The 15,410-nt window shown below is 39.1% G+C and overlaps 1 protein-coding gene across 1 annotated transcript in view; it reads left to right on the top strand.

Annotated features, from left to right (window-relative positions):
* Otc (ornithine transcarbamylase) overlaps positions 1 to 15,410 on the top strand; it is a 64,131-nt gene that overhangs the window by 14,862 nt on the left and 33,859 nt on the right. Inside the window, exons 3-4 of the mRNA XM_021153928.3 lie at positions 172 to 253; positions 9,956 to 10,043. Coding sequence (XP_021009587.1) covers positions 172 to 253; positions 9,956 to 10,043 — 170 coding nt within the window. The remainder of the gene's footprint in view (positions 1 to 171; positions 254 to 9,955; positions 10,044 to 15,410) is intronic.

Genomic DNA, 15,410 nt, shown 5'->3' with positions numbered 1-15,410 from the left:
TGTGTATAGTGAATTTGAAGCACCTTTAAATTAGTTTTAAACAATATTGTCACTCCTTATTCATAAGTAGTAGTTAATTGATTTGTATTTTTATTAGCATTTTGAAATATAATGCTTGATGTTGGATAGTGTACCTTGCATTTTAATCCTATTTTTGTCTTTGGTTTTCAGTACTTACCTTTATTGCAAGGGAAATCCTTAGGAATGATTTTTGAGAAAAGAAGTACTCGAACAAGACTGTCCACGGAAACAGGTGAGTCTACTGACAAGCTCACACTTGTGTTGAAGAGCTGGCCAGAGGATGGAGACTTGGAAGGCTTAACTTGGTAGGGAGTTTTGTGTGTTGCTTTAGCAACCACAGAGAGCAAGTGTTTTGCTGGAAGCAGCAGTACAGAAGTGTCTTTCAATTCATGTAAAAAAAAAAAAACTATATGCAGAAAAATCAGCTTCATCTGTAGGAAGCCTGTGAAGACTTGACTAGAAACTTCAGACATTGCTTCACATTGATGGCAAAATGTAAGTGGACACGAATCCTGAGGCCCTAAACTCATGGGGGAAATGTACCTACTTTTACTCATGAATTTTCCCTCTGTGCCAATACTATTAGATGGTAGGAACTGAACCTCTTCGGCGTTCGGCAGCCTTATGTGATTCGGGGTTTACGTTGTAGCTATCAGGCCTCCTTTCCCTCTTACCAGTAACACCTAAGCTCTGGTAGATATTAAAATGTCTCAGTAGCTAGGAATCAGCTGATGTGTTTGCTCAGGGCACCACCACTGAATGTTTACCCTGGGGCCTCCTGGGAAGTCTGCATTTCTATTGGGTCTGCAGTTTGATGCAAGCTTTGTTGCACTCTGATTGTAAGACCTTGTTGAGATTCTCTTGTTTCAGCTCCTGATAGCATTCCACACTTCACTGGCATGGAGATGCCAGAAGGTTATCTTTACCTAAGTGTTCCTTTCCCAAGTACAGTGCAAGAAAACTCTAGAACATTATTGCCTATCAGAGCTCTTTCTTCAAAGCAGAAGAGATGTTCTCAGTACTGGAGTTCCTCAAAGTCCTATGAGGGTGCCATGTTCCCCATCCCTTGGATGTTGGTCTGGGGCACACAGAGCATGCACAGTGACAGTGGTCCACCGAGTTCTACTGCTGTTACCTCTTTTCTTGGGCTCTTTTCATTTCCATTCCAGGTTCAAGTATTAGAGATCATGCGAGGAAAAGATTAACTGAAAGAAAACCTGCTCTGACTTCCAAATCCATTCCTACTACTTGTGCCTAGATTCAAGGCAGGCAAAACGCAAGCGGTTGTCATTTTCTAAAGTGATTGTCTCCACAATGAGTCTCAAAGAGTTGATTTTTGAAACTTCCAAGCCAGGAATTACCTCTCTTCTTTTTCCCTGTATTTCTCTTTCACCAGACCTCCATTGAGTCAACAATGTCACCCAAATGAGTTGAGAAAGAAATGACACAAAAACATTGGCAGATTCTTCAGTCCTCAGATGCCTCACCCTGCCTTAAAAGCATCAGAGAGCACTTTCTCAGGCTTAGATGTTAACTACTACTCTATTACTTGTGATTTGGTCTGATAGCAACTAATAATGAAGTTCATCAAACAGATAGCCAAAATAAAACCAAACAGTGGATTTCACAAGGATTAAGCGACCTCTAAGTTCACTCAGTAAAACAACACCAAGGTTTGAAGCTCAAGACCACTGTTCTTATTGCCCTTTGAGAAAAGGAAACAGGAAGAGGAGAAATATATAAGATGTCACCTGATCTTAGAAGTTCTAGGAAGGAAACAGATGGTTCTATTTTTCTCTTTAAATCTGGCTCCTGCAAGACGTCTCTTTGGCATCTGATCGATGGTGGGGAGAAATGAAGAGACCTGTCTGTAATTCTTAAACACTTCCAACACTGATCTTCCATGAATCTAGCAGAATTTCATCTTTAAAAAAATGTAATCATTGTTACTTTAAGAGAGATAGTCCTTTTCCAAGCTACTGAAATAATTAATACATAGGAAGTTTTCAATTTTTAATTTTTAAATGAATATGTCTTAGTTGTTCTACAACTATCTGTTTAAATATTATGCTTGATATTAAAATATACGTGAACATTTTCCTCCATAATGATGTATTAAACCTACCAGTAATGGCAAGAATGAGGCTATAACACAATTTTTGATAAAGACTGTGACAAGTGTGCCATATTAATTATATGGTTCACCTCACTCCACCCTCACTACAATGCTAGGAAAGTAAGAAGGAGGAAAGCGCGTTGAACCAGGTTTAGGAAATGGTCCAAGTACAGAGAGCTAACATATGGCAGGCATGTGATTGGATGCTATTATTAAATGTAGTTTTAAAAATAGCTAGTTCAGTCGAAGCATGAGATAGTCCCAGTTAATTCTAGTGAAACTGTTGCCACAAATGGCACTAAGCATTTTGTTAGATGACAATTGTCTATAAAGAAACACTCTAAAACAAAATTGCAAACTCTATTAACAAATGCACAGGGACAGGACTATTTGCCCTTTAAAATGTATGCTTCACAGAGTAGTTGTCACTCTCCTCAGTAAATCCTTGTGGATCTAATTGGACATGGAATGCTGCCAGCTAAACTCAGTAACAGACCAATCAGAGGGAGAAGCTGCCTTAAACACTTACAAAAAAGACAAAGCCCAATGGAAGCCATGAAGAAACTGGTCTTCTATGTAAATATGAATCACTGGGAGATACATATGGGGAGCTTGCTTGTGCATCTTCTCACAGCACTGCACCCCCACTTTCCTATGTGCATAGTAATGGTGGTTCTTTGGTAGACTTTTTCAACAGATGCAACATATGTCCTTGGTATTTAGAATGAAAATACATTGTATCTAACCATCTATTACTTGGACAGAATTTTACTATTCCCTGGGATGGGGATTCTTATACTCTAGTCCTTGAGGATTCCATCTTATGCCTGAGATCCAGGAATCCAGAAACGTTTCTACTTATTTCAGGAGACAGGGCATGGTTATCTACTCACATTAATTATGTATGGAACATGTATATTAACATCTAACAGGAACTGCACATATCAATAAGTATATGATATAGCTCAGTAGATTCTTACAATAAATACATTACAAATACCCAAGAAAGGAGAAAGTTAACATCACTCAGAAGCCCTTTGCATCAACCCTGCTTTTTCTTCAAGCTTCTATGCATCCATCCAAGTGCAACCATCATCTAGGTTTCTACTACCACAGATGAGTTCTGCCCTTTTCAACCTTTATAGTGAAAGACCCACTCAGCATGTGCTCTTTTGTGTCTGGCCTCTTTGCTCTGCATTATGTTCGTAAGATAATGTCTCTGCCTCTGTGTGTAGTTTTAGAACATTCATTCCACATCCCTCTATGTATGCCTCCCTGGCAAACCAGGCAACTCTCCTGTGTATCTACTGGCAATTGTATTCGTTCATTGCAAATTAATTGGGTTGATAGACAGATACTTTTTAATCTTAGTAAATGCAGTAGCTGATAGAAAAATGCACAGGGAATTAAATAATTCTTCCCATTATTTAACATAGACATGTCACTTTCAAGGTGAAATTGAAGTTGGTATTGCAGCAGCTGTTTCAACTTCATCATTTTTACATAGATACAAATATAAAAAATGGGATGCTATTCTGAAGCTATGATGGCAAATCATAGACAGGCTAAGGATGGCTTCAGTTCTACCAACAAGAGTCATCAGACCCCTCCTATTTATACTGAATGAATTCTTATTTTCATCTGGTGTTCCAAAGCCCACAGGAATATGCAAAGTAAACAAAGAGCAATGTAATATTTACTGCACTTTCTCAAACTGAAATTGAGAAATTAACAGGAGAAGAACCATTGAATAAAAATAGCTGCTTCTGAAAGCAGGAGCAAATGTAAGAGGTAGAAGAATTCATCTGTATGAAGGGTGGCAGGAGAGTGGAGAGCCATCCTTCTGACCTTTCCTCCACCGTAGCTGCTCAGCTGCTTTTCAGATCCTTTAACATCCTTTGAATAATCATGACTCAGGCCTGGGAACTTAGCAAATAGTTGTCTTGAGCCTTTGGATAGGTGTCTGAGTTTCTTTCTGACCACTTTTTTAAAAAAGGAGAAATCCCTTTTCAGAAGTGATTGCTATCCAACCTTTAGCACTTTACATCAAGCTTGACACAGAATCATTTGGGATGAAGGGATTTTTAATGGAGAAAATGCCTCCATAATATTTTCCTGTAGGCTATGCTATAGGGCATTTTCTTGATTAGTGATTGATGTGAGAGGGTTCAGCCCAGTGGGATTGGTGCAATCTCTGGGCTGGTGGTCCTGGGTGCTATAAGAAAACAGCCTGAGTAAGCCCTGAAGAGCAAGCCAGTAAGCAGCACTTCTCCAGGGCCTCTGCGTCAGCTCCTGCCTCCAGGTTTCTGCCCTCTTTGAGTTTCTCCACTGATTACCCTTAGCGATGGAAAATCACCTGATAGGTCAGAGATGAAACAAACCATTAACTCCCCAAATTGTTTATGGCCATTTGATTTATCACAGCAACAGAAACCCTAACTAAGGCAAGCCCCACACCTTTGGTCTTTGTCATGAACTAAAGCCTTCTTAAAATTGCTTTTTCTGACCCATTCTTCCAATTTCTGTCACTCATGTTCATGCTAGATATGAATCTACTTTGTTGTATGATGAGGGAAGTATAAAGGTATCATAATAGTCCCAAGTTTCTGCCACAGAATGACTTCTTCCGTATGAGCTATAATATGGGTCAGACATGACAAGTGGTCTTAAACTTTCTTTTGTGTGGATATGTGTATACTTCCTATATGCTCAGATGTTTGTGTGTGAATGGGTGCATATATGTACATGCTTGTGCAGGGAACAGGACAACTTATGGTCTCATTTCTCACCCACTATCTACCTTTTTTATTTGTTTATCTTATGAGACCAATCATCTCACTGACCTGGACCTCGAAAGATAGGCTAGGCTCACTGGCCAGTAAGCCTTGAGCATCTGCCTGTCTCACCTGCCCGGCACTGGGCTTATAACAGATAGCACTGTGTCCGGTATTTTTACATGGGTTCTGGCCATCATACTGAGGTTTTCCTGCTCACTTGGCAAGCAGCTTACCGAATGAGCTCTCCTTTAAGAATCATTAGATTTCCTTTGCCCTCTTTCTTTACAGTCACAACCCTCAGTAGTGCCTATCATTTGGCCTGGCATATGGTAGAGGTGCACAATAAAATTTTTCTTGATGAGTATTAACTATTCAACTGTGTTTAGGTTAGCTTTGCATGTTTATATATAAATGGAGTGCTCAGGAATTGTCATCATTTACAACCATCACTGACTTCACTCAAGGAGTTGACTTCATGCATTTGAAGTTTCTGTTCTTTCCATCAACACTATGGAGAAGTTTGATGGAGATGAAAAAAGCAAGAGCTATCAGTTTGGGGAATGGGCCCTCTTTCCAGAGTCAATGTCCTTCCTTCAGCCATCAATGCATTCAACAAATATTCCTGAAACACTTAAAATTTGATGTCTTTATATTAAATGTTTGTGACTTAATTAACAGTAAACAAAGCATGGGAAACCCTCTGCCCTCATGGAACTTACTTTCTAGTAAGTAAAGAGATAACAAACAATAGACATAATAACTATGCAAACAATAGAGTATGTTGAATCAAAATACATACCTTCAGCACAGAGAAGGGGTCTAATGATGAGGCAGAAAGGTTTGCCCCATTAATAGAATTGGTGCTTTTACCCTGGATGAAGTAGAAAAAAATCACCTGGGATTTCTGGGGAAAGGTGAATCACAGTCTAAGTGGCACTTTTTAAAGTAACCAGACTATTCTATTGAAATTAGACTGTGGGTATAAGGGGTATAGAAACAAGACAAATACAGTGAAGTACATCCGTGTGGTGAGAGCTGGATGGCGGGTTGGGGGGTGGCATGCTAGAACCAGTGTGGTAGTAATCAGCAAGCTAGGAAGGACAGGCTCTAAATGTGTTTGAAAGGACATCCAAAGAGGTTGAATTTACTTGGCAGAAGATAGGTGTTAATGATGACTTCTAGATCTCCACCTGAGCAATGCTGAAAGCTGCAGGTGAAATGTGCTGAAAAGGGAATAAACAGACACTCGCTGCTTGCATTGAGACTGAGATCTCTGTTAGACATACAAAGGAAGATGTTGTAAAAAGAACTTGAATGTAAGTCTGGAGTTTTCAAGTAAGACCCAGAATACAGGTGTTTAAGGGTCAACATCATAGAGATAGCACTAGAAGCCATGGAACTTGATATAGTGACTGTAGATGGAGGGAAGAGGACCAAGAATTAACCCTGGAATGCTCCAAGGTTTATGAAAAATAGTAGAAACCAGAAATCAAGGATGTTCAAATAAGGCACTACATTCACTTTCAAGTATCAAGACCAAGAAGGAAAATTACCAATGTAAATATCAAACCAAGAAGGTATGATATTCTGGGGTTTATACAATGAATAGTTATTCAGAAGAGACTGGTACACAACTTTGTTGAAGAGATTGAGGGAAAAAAAAAGAGGGGTAAAAAGATGGAACAACATGGAGGTCATGATCATGTTAATGAGAAGAGTTTCACTTCAGTGATAACTAGCAAAGCTTTATAGAGCTGAATTTGATGGAAATGAGAAGAGAGAAAGGGGCTGATTAGAGAGGAGCAAAGAATTGAAGTTATTCTTCAAAGTGAATGTGGTACCAAGGAAAATGTTTTTATTAACTATTGAGTATAGTTCTTAGAGGTTAAGGTACAAGAGATCAAGAATTGATAATGTCCATGAACACTCAAAAGAGCTTGTCTATGAATAGAATCATGAGACAAAGATGACACATAGATTGTTAATTACTTTGAGTAAATATCTAAAGAATGTGGGTGAAATGGACATGTCAATAAGACAGTAGGAAGAGACATGGGAATGCAAGTGATGAGAAGTTCATCTGTGCTTAGTGATAAATAAAACAGGATATGTGGATACAGTTGTTGGCAACAGGATAGTGGATACAGTTGTTGGATGTTCTCTGATAGCTGTGATATGCTCACTGAGGTAAGAAATAAGCCCAAGAGTTGAATAGTGAGGCTATTTTCAAAATGCTTACATATCAGTCATAAAACTACTTTCTTACTACTTTAGCTGCTTTCATTCTGGTCTGAGTTCTGAATTTTCATCCAAATTTTACAAATGCCTTTCCTAACTAGTCTCTTTGATGCTGACCATTTATTTATATATCCCACTAAAACCAAAGACTGATTTTGTTACTCATCTGGTCCAACCTTCAGTAGATTTCCATTTTTTTTCCTCAGGCAAAACTCACAGTTTTTGCTTTTTCTTCATACCTTCTACTTCTCACACACTCTATATTTTCCATGCCCACCTTCTTGCTATCTCTTGTATCAGCCCATTATGACCATTGCACAAGACAGATAAATACTCTTCCCTTATACCATATGTTTCTCATAATTCACACTCACGTATTCCTCAACCTTCACACAAATACCCCTCACTCAGTATGGCTTCAGTGACCATGGCCCTTAAAATGGCCATTCTGGTCTTATATTTCCTGCCACACTTTCTTACTCAAATTAACCTATAATACATTCAGTCTACTCACTCTCTTTATAGTCAGTCTTTCACAGCTAGAATATGTTACATGAAAGCAAAGAGTTATATTTTATAGAATTTCTACAATAGCACCTACTAGACTATTTCTCAGGGGGAAATCAATGGAGATAGGTGTATAAAGTGCCAGCGAGTGCTCTTAATTTGTGTTGTAAGATTCAGGACACACTAATTTCTAGTACGGTGACAGACAGAGCAACATAAAGGATGGTGATTGTAGCTTTAATGCTTATTTTTTAATAATATATGTTTTAGAATAAATACAAAGTAGAAAGATTAGCATAAGGAACACACAATACTTAATCTTAACAAGTGGTTAGCATATTTTTTGCCTTAGTTTGTCTACTTCCTCTCACTGCTGAAGTATTTTTAGTGAAATTAAAACTATGACATTTTATGCCCCCAAACATTCCCTATTATTATTAAAACATACAGAATATTTTCTTCAGTAGCTACAATATCATTAACAAAATGATTCCTTAACAATATTTCATAACACTCTGTCCTGGTTTTGGTTTCTACTGTTGTACAAACACTATATAGAAAACATCTTTGGGAAGATGTTTATGGCTTATTTCATATTAATTAGAATTGTCAGGTCAAAATTCATCAAGAAAGGAATTCAGGGCAGGCACTCAAGGCAGGAACCCAGAGGCAGGAGCTAGTGCAGAGGCATGGAGGGGTGTTGCTTACTGACTTCCTCCTTCTGGCTTGTCCAGCCTGTTTTCTTATAGAACTTAGGATCAGTATCCCAGGGATGGCACCACCCACAGTGGGCTGGGCTCTCCTGTATCAATCACTAATCAAAAAAAAAAAAATGCCCTACAGGCCTGCCTAAAACCCAATCTTATGGAGGCATTTTCTCAATTGAAGTTCCTTCTTCCCAGATGACCCCAGTTTGTGTCAAACAGATAAAAAAAAAACCTATAGCCAGGAAATAGTCTATATTGAAATATTGTTATTCAAATTGTATTAATACAACAGTGAAGAGTGTCAGGAAATTTTGAGTCAAACTTTCATTTTTTTTAAGGCAAAGTTCCATTTGTAGGTCCAGAATTCCTCACCCAATTCAATGGGCAATTAATGATTTCTTCCTCACAAAAGAAATCCTCCAGATAGAATTAGCAAGTTATGACAGTTATATATTTTCAAGGACATTAATTTTACACGTTACAACATAAAGGGCAAAGTATATTTGCAAAATATTCCAGACAAGTATTTATCTTCAAATTATGCTTCTTTGCCTTTCCTTTATATTCTGGAGCAATTCTGTACATGAACTCTATCTCAGATGACATAATAAAGTTCTGGTCAACTGTCAACAGCTCCCACAAATTTGCCTCAGATCCTATGTCAAAAGCCTCTGCCATTTGTCCTCACAGAGTTTAACTGTGGCTTGAGGCAGACTCCTATGTGTCTAGTTCTCTTCACCCTATCAATAGAATGTGTGATGAGTAGAGTGTAGGAGCCAGGTTCCTGTGCTCAGGCATATATAATACACTAAACATGTGAAGACAGTGGGGAAGCAGGGAGATAATGTTTTAGTTGGTACTTAGCTTTGTCTTCATTAGAAGATGAAAACCAGTAACCCTTTATTTCTTTGTGACTTTAAACTACCGTCTCAGCACTTGCTTTATATTTTTAGTTTTTGCATAGTTTAAAAACATAAAGTATTATTTATGCATACAAAAATGAAGCTATTAAATGTGCCCTTCAATGTTGACAAATGCTTATGTCTGTATAACCTGGAAGCTCTCTGAAGATGTAAAGTATTTCAAATAATATCCTCCCATGCTGCAGCAACAGCTATTTTAATTCCTTCTATTTCTGATACTTATTCCTAGACATTTTCCAACACTAAATATTTACTCTTTCATTTAGCATAATGTTTCTGAAGGTTCGTTCTTTTTTATTATTGATTAATACTCCATTATAATCCAGGATATCCCACATAGCTTCAGTTTATTTCTCTGTCTTCCTAGAAGGATGTCTTTTTATAATTTGAAGAGTTAAAAAATAGGCATAGCTCCCCAAAGAGAGCAATGTCCCATTATTACCACCTCTTGAAAAAATTGGCAAGAGATAAAAGCATACACTGAAAAGTTAGTTAATTTGGCTATGCTTGGGAATTTCCTAGCAGAGACGATGAAGAGCTTTGAGGTGACGATTTTCTCCATTGACATAGCTGGTGCGAGTGCTGATACCTCACAATTTTGGTTAACATTTTAGTTCTTTCCCCCCCCCCTCTCAATACATTCACTGTCTTTTTCTTTTGTTCTAGGCTTTGCTCTGCTGGGAGGACACCCTTCCTTTCTTACCACACAAGACATTCACTTGGGTGTGAATGAAAGTCTCACGGACACAGCTCGGTTTGTAAAACTTCTTCCTTCCAAAGTTTATTTCAAACTCTGATGGGTTAGTTTAAAAAGGAAGATGATGCTTCTCCTTAAATAATGGTTTCCCCCTTTCGGTGTCTTTTGTACCTTCTCCCCTTTACGCGGCTCTGTATTTAATGTTTGAAACACCTCTCTTTCATTCTGTAGACCCTTTCTACGAGTATCTTAGTTTGTTCCCATTGTTATGATAAAGGCCAAGGTAAAAGCAATTTGGGCAGAAAAGGGTTATTTCATCTTAAAGTCCACATAAATCCATTTTAAGATGAAATAAACCTTTTCCTTACCAAAGAAAGAAAGCCAGGGCAAGAACTCAAGACAGAAACCAGGATGCAGGAACTAAAGCAGAGGCCATAGAAGAATGGTGTTTAATGGCTTGCTCAACCTGCCTTCTTAAACCGTTCAGGACCACCTGCCCAGGAGAAGCATCACTCACACTGAGTGGGGCCCTCTTCTAGTGATTGGCAATCAAGAAAATGTCCCTGCAGGCAATCCGGTGGAAGCATTTTCTCAGTTGAGGTTCCTCTTCCTATTAGACTCTAGCTTCTATCAAGTTGATAAGAAAAAAAAAATAACAAGGACAATGTTGAAGTTTTATTTCTTAGCAATTTATTTTTAATTTTATGTGTATATACGGCCTTCTTGTTTGCATGTCTGTGCACAACACAAATGACTGCTGTTCCTAGAGACCAGAAGTAAGCATTAGATGCCCCAGGATTGGCATTTAAGAGGTCTGTGAGCTGTCATTTGAGAGGGAACTGAACCTAGGTCCTCTGGAAAAACAAGCAGTGCACCTATCCATGGAATCATCTGCCCCTCCCTTTTAGCAATTTTATAGATGATTATTATAAAATTTCAAATTTAATATCTTGATAAGATAAAAATCTTATCAAGATGACTCTTACATTTAACCATCAAGAAAGTGGGAGTATAAGGAAACTGTCATGTTCAGTAAGTCAAAGCTCATCTGTATCAATACTATGAACAGCTAACAACTTATTGGACACTAACTATGGCCAAGTATTAACCTAACTTATTTAACCCTAGTAACAATCCAAACAGATTGACATATGAAAGTGAGACAACATAATCAGGAACACACATACTTGCTGTGACAGCACAGAGTCTCAAAGTCCGAGGTATTAATATAGCAGATTGCTAAAAGAGAATGACAGACCATTAAAATACATATTCACTGAGAAACTAGCACAGAATGGCTCTATTCCATTCACTATGTACTCTTCAAGGTCACCATGTATACTAATCTGCAGCCAAAACCTAGGGGGAGAAAGCTGTATTTATTTCTAACCCGCCTTCCAGAGAAGGACCACAATTAATAGAAGCAACACTACAGTGGCCAATACTAGTAAGTCATACTCAGCTAGAGGAAAGTTGGAGCAATTAATTATGAATTAATTCTGCTTTAGTTTTGTGGAATCAGAATTACTGGGCAAATAATAATCTCAGTTAGTAGCAGTTTACTTGAAAATATGTAAACTGCCATAAATTAATAAAACTGCCATAATTAATAAAGTGACTCTAGAGGCAGAGGCAGGCGGATTACTGAGTTCGAGGACAGCCTGGTCTACAGAGTGAGTTCCAGGACAGCCAGGGCTATACAGAGAAACCCTGTCTCAAAAAAAAAAAAAATAAATAAATAAAGTGACTCTAGCTCCCGATATAATGTTGAAATGTTAAACCATAGGTCTTCTGACTTCCTGTGTAATAATCTCAGGACTCTAACACCTTTTACTCATAAATCCAAAGAAAATGTCTTTGTTAAATGGTTTGTAACAATAGAGAAGCATATCTTTTTCCCTAAACAACTTCTGACACAAAGCGGCTCTTTCCAGATAATCTCTGCTTTTTACGGCAGCTCTTTCAGTATATGCTAGAGTATTTGCCTTAGTTGACTTGCTAAAGATATTCAACAACTCATCTTCAAGCCTTTTATATTTGAAGATGTTACATTATTTCATATAAAGCATTAAGATTACTAAAACATGATGTCATTGTCCTCTAGACAGCAGGGACGCAGAGAAGAACTGAACATATATTAGAACATATTTTCAAGTAAACTGCTACTATCTGAGATTATTATTTGCCCAGTAATTCTGATTCCACAAAACTAAAGCAGAATTAATTCATAATCAAATAACCAAAGCAAATGAGAGGAAAAAGACAAAGCTACATTTAGGAGAGCGGTTTTGATGGAGTAGTTCCAGAAAGCACCAGGTGAGCAGCGGTGAATAAATCCTGTGTGAACTAATGGTTGCAGCAGTACCCAGTTGAGCCAGCATCCAGGAAAAGGGAAAGCAGTACAGACTGGCAGCTAGAACAAGATTCGGGTCCTGGAATGAGTGGACTGTTAAGGATGCTCAAAGCAAGAGTCAAAGATCTAACCACAGTTGAGAGCAGGGAATGAATACATGTGCTTTTCTTTGCCTGCCCTCCAAGTAGTCCCCGCAGCCCATGAGGCTTTAGAGAAGCTCCACACATATCCTGAGCAAAGCAATCTATTCACTAGCTCTAACAGAGCCATGACCTTTTGAGATCTTGTAATTACTTCTATTGTTGTGCATGGTAGAATACGGATACAACTGGGTCCATATAATTCTTTCTGATCACTAAACCCAACCTAAAAGGTTAAATAGAAATAGTAAAACTTCTTCAACAATATGTCTTCAAGGATGTTTACCACAGAGCTCTTGTGGTAAACTTTTGCAAAATAAACAGTATTGGCCAGTTTTTTTTTATTAGACAAAGAAGCCATGGCACACAGAAGTAATGAAACTTGGCTGCTAGGTCAGCATTTGCATGATTTGATTACCCATGGATTCTACTTCTATCCACAGAAAGAAATGTTATAGGAACTTCTGACTTGGAGCTCCCTGACACCATGCTGAGGTTCGGTCTCTGCGGATATGCTATGTTAGCCCTCATAGGACTCAACACAGTCATACCTGCACTTATGAGAGATCTGAACAATAAAATATCAACTACAATCACCAATGAGACCGATACATGCAGGAGAGTTCAGGAGAAACTGGGCACAAGCTTCCAAACCTGTTCTTTTGGAGCCATACAGGATACACTTCATTCCTTGAGCAACGCCTTGTGACACAGAATGTGAAACATTGACAAAAAGAGGCCTACAGTAGACTCACCTCTCATTTTTCGCTTTACCTCACCCCACCTGGCATGTAACCAAATTCCTGCCCCTTGCCCCCAACAGAAAGCACGTGTTTACTTCAAGTCAGGTGGTTTAAAAGAGTGTTTTAGGCACAGTGTCTCGGTGCCTGGGAATAGTGGAAATTCCTCCAAATGAAGTTCCCAGATGTTACTTCAAGAACCAGCCTTAGTTCAGATCTTTTAAAGGGTAATAGGTTGTTTTGCTTTGTTAATTAAACGTTTTATGACATTGTTTCCTCTGTTAAATGAAGGACTTCCAATCTTTCAGGTCCACTTTTTGGGGAGTGAGAGAGATGATGTCATCTGTTTCTTTTATTTGTGAGTGGCCAGCTGTGTGTATGTGTGTGTGTGTGTGTGTGTGTGTGTGTGTGTGAGAGAGAGAGAGAGAGAGAGAGAGAGAGAGACAGAGACAGAGAGAGACAGAGAGACAGAGAGAGAGAGAGAGACAGAGAGACAGAGAGACGGAGAGACAGACAGAGAGACAGAGAGAGAGAGACAGAGAGAGAGACACACACAGAGAGAGAGAGTGCAAAGGGGGCTGGACTTCAATACTTTGATAGCTGGACCTTGGTAGTCAGCATCAGGAGGAGGAAGTGGTCAAAGAAGCAAATAGACCTTGGCGGCTAGCTTTTGAAATGTAATCTAATGGGTTTTTTTTTCATTTTTTATTAGGTATTTTCCTCATTTACATTTCCAATGCTATCCCAAAAGTCCCTCATACCCTCCCTCCCACCCCCCTACCCACCCACTCCCACTTTTTGGCCCTGGCTTCCCCTGTACTGAGACATATAAAGTTTGCATGTCCAATGGGCCTCTCTTTCCAGTGATGGCCTACTAGGCCATCTTTTGATACATATGCAGCTAGAGTCAAGAGCTCCAGGGTACTGGTTAGTTCATAATGTTGTTCCACCTATAGGGTTGCAGATCCCTTTAGCTCCTTGGGTACTTTCTCTAGCTCCTCCATTGGGGGCCCTGTGATCCATCCAATAGCTGACTGTGAGCTTCCACTTATGTGTTTGCTAGGCCCCTGCGTAGTCTCAGTAGAAACTGCTATATCAGGGTCCTATCATCACAATCTTGCTAGTGTATGCAATGGTGTCAGCGTTTGGAGGCTGATTATGGGATGGATCCCTGGATATGGCAGTTTCTAGATGGTCCATCCTTTTGTTTCAGCTCCAAACTTTATCTCTGTAACTCTTTCCATGGGTGCTTTGTTTCCAATTCTATGAAGGGGCAAAGTGTCCACACTTTGGTCTTCGTTCTTCTTGAGTTTCATGTGTTTTGCAAATTGTAACTTATATCTTGGGTATTCTAAGTTTCTGGGCTAATATCCACTTATCAGTGAGTACATATCATGTGAGTTCTTTTGTGATTGGGTTACCTCACTCAGGATAATGCCCTCCAGGTCCAACCATTTGCCTAGGAATTTCATAAATTCATTCTTTTTAATAGCTGAGTAGTACTCCATTGTGTAAATGTACCACATTTTTTGTATCCATTCCTCTGTTGAGGGGCATCTGGGTTCTTTCCAGCTTCTGGTTATTATAAATAAGGCTGCTATGAACATAGTGGAGCATATGGCAGAGGGAATGGGGGAGAAGTACAAGGCCTGCCAGAGCCGTGTTTGCTACGTTTTGGCTTGCTAGAGCCCCTTCGCTTACAGGGTAATCTGGATCCCAGTAGAAATGGAAGGTAAGGAGGTTAATGCCAGGAGTTTTCAAACCTGATGTGGGAGTTGTTAAGTTTGTTAAAATGTAAAATTCTCACCCGATCCTTAGAAGTTGCAGTTCTCCAGTTAAATTTATGATGGTTTAGAGAGTTCCAATGATGTTTGAAGAGTAACTGGGGTAATTTTGAGAGACAATGTCTGGGGAGACGGCCTGTTCAGCAAAGTGCCGGATGTGCAAGTATAAGGACCCACGTTTTGATCCCCAGGATCTACAGATAAGCAAGACTCAGTGGCAGGAAACTGTAATCCCAGTGCTGGTGTGGAATGAAGAGAGGTGGATCCCTGTCACTGATTAGCCAGCCAGCCAGCCTAGCTGAATCAATAAGCTTCAGTTTTAGTGAGAGGACCTATATCAAAGAAATGAGGTGAAGAGCAAGCAAGTTAAGATACCCATGCCAGTGGCAATGTTTGACTTAAACACA

The sequence above is a fragment of the Mus caroli genome, unplaced genomic scaffold (genome assembly GCF_978045245.1).
Source record: "Mus caroli unplaced genomic scaffold, Mus_caroli_1 scaffold_5, whole genome shotgun sequence".
NCBI lineage: Eukaryota > Metazoa > Chordata > Mammalia > Rodentia > Muridae > Mus > Mus caroli.
The sequence above is the reverse complement of the archived record's forward strand: the minus strand, read 5'-3'. Positions and strand labels throughout refer to the sequence as shown.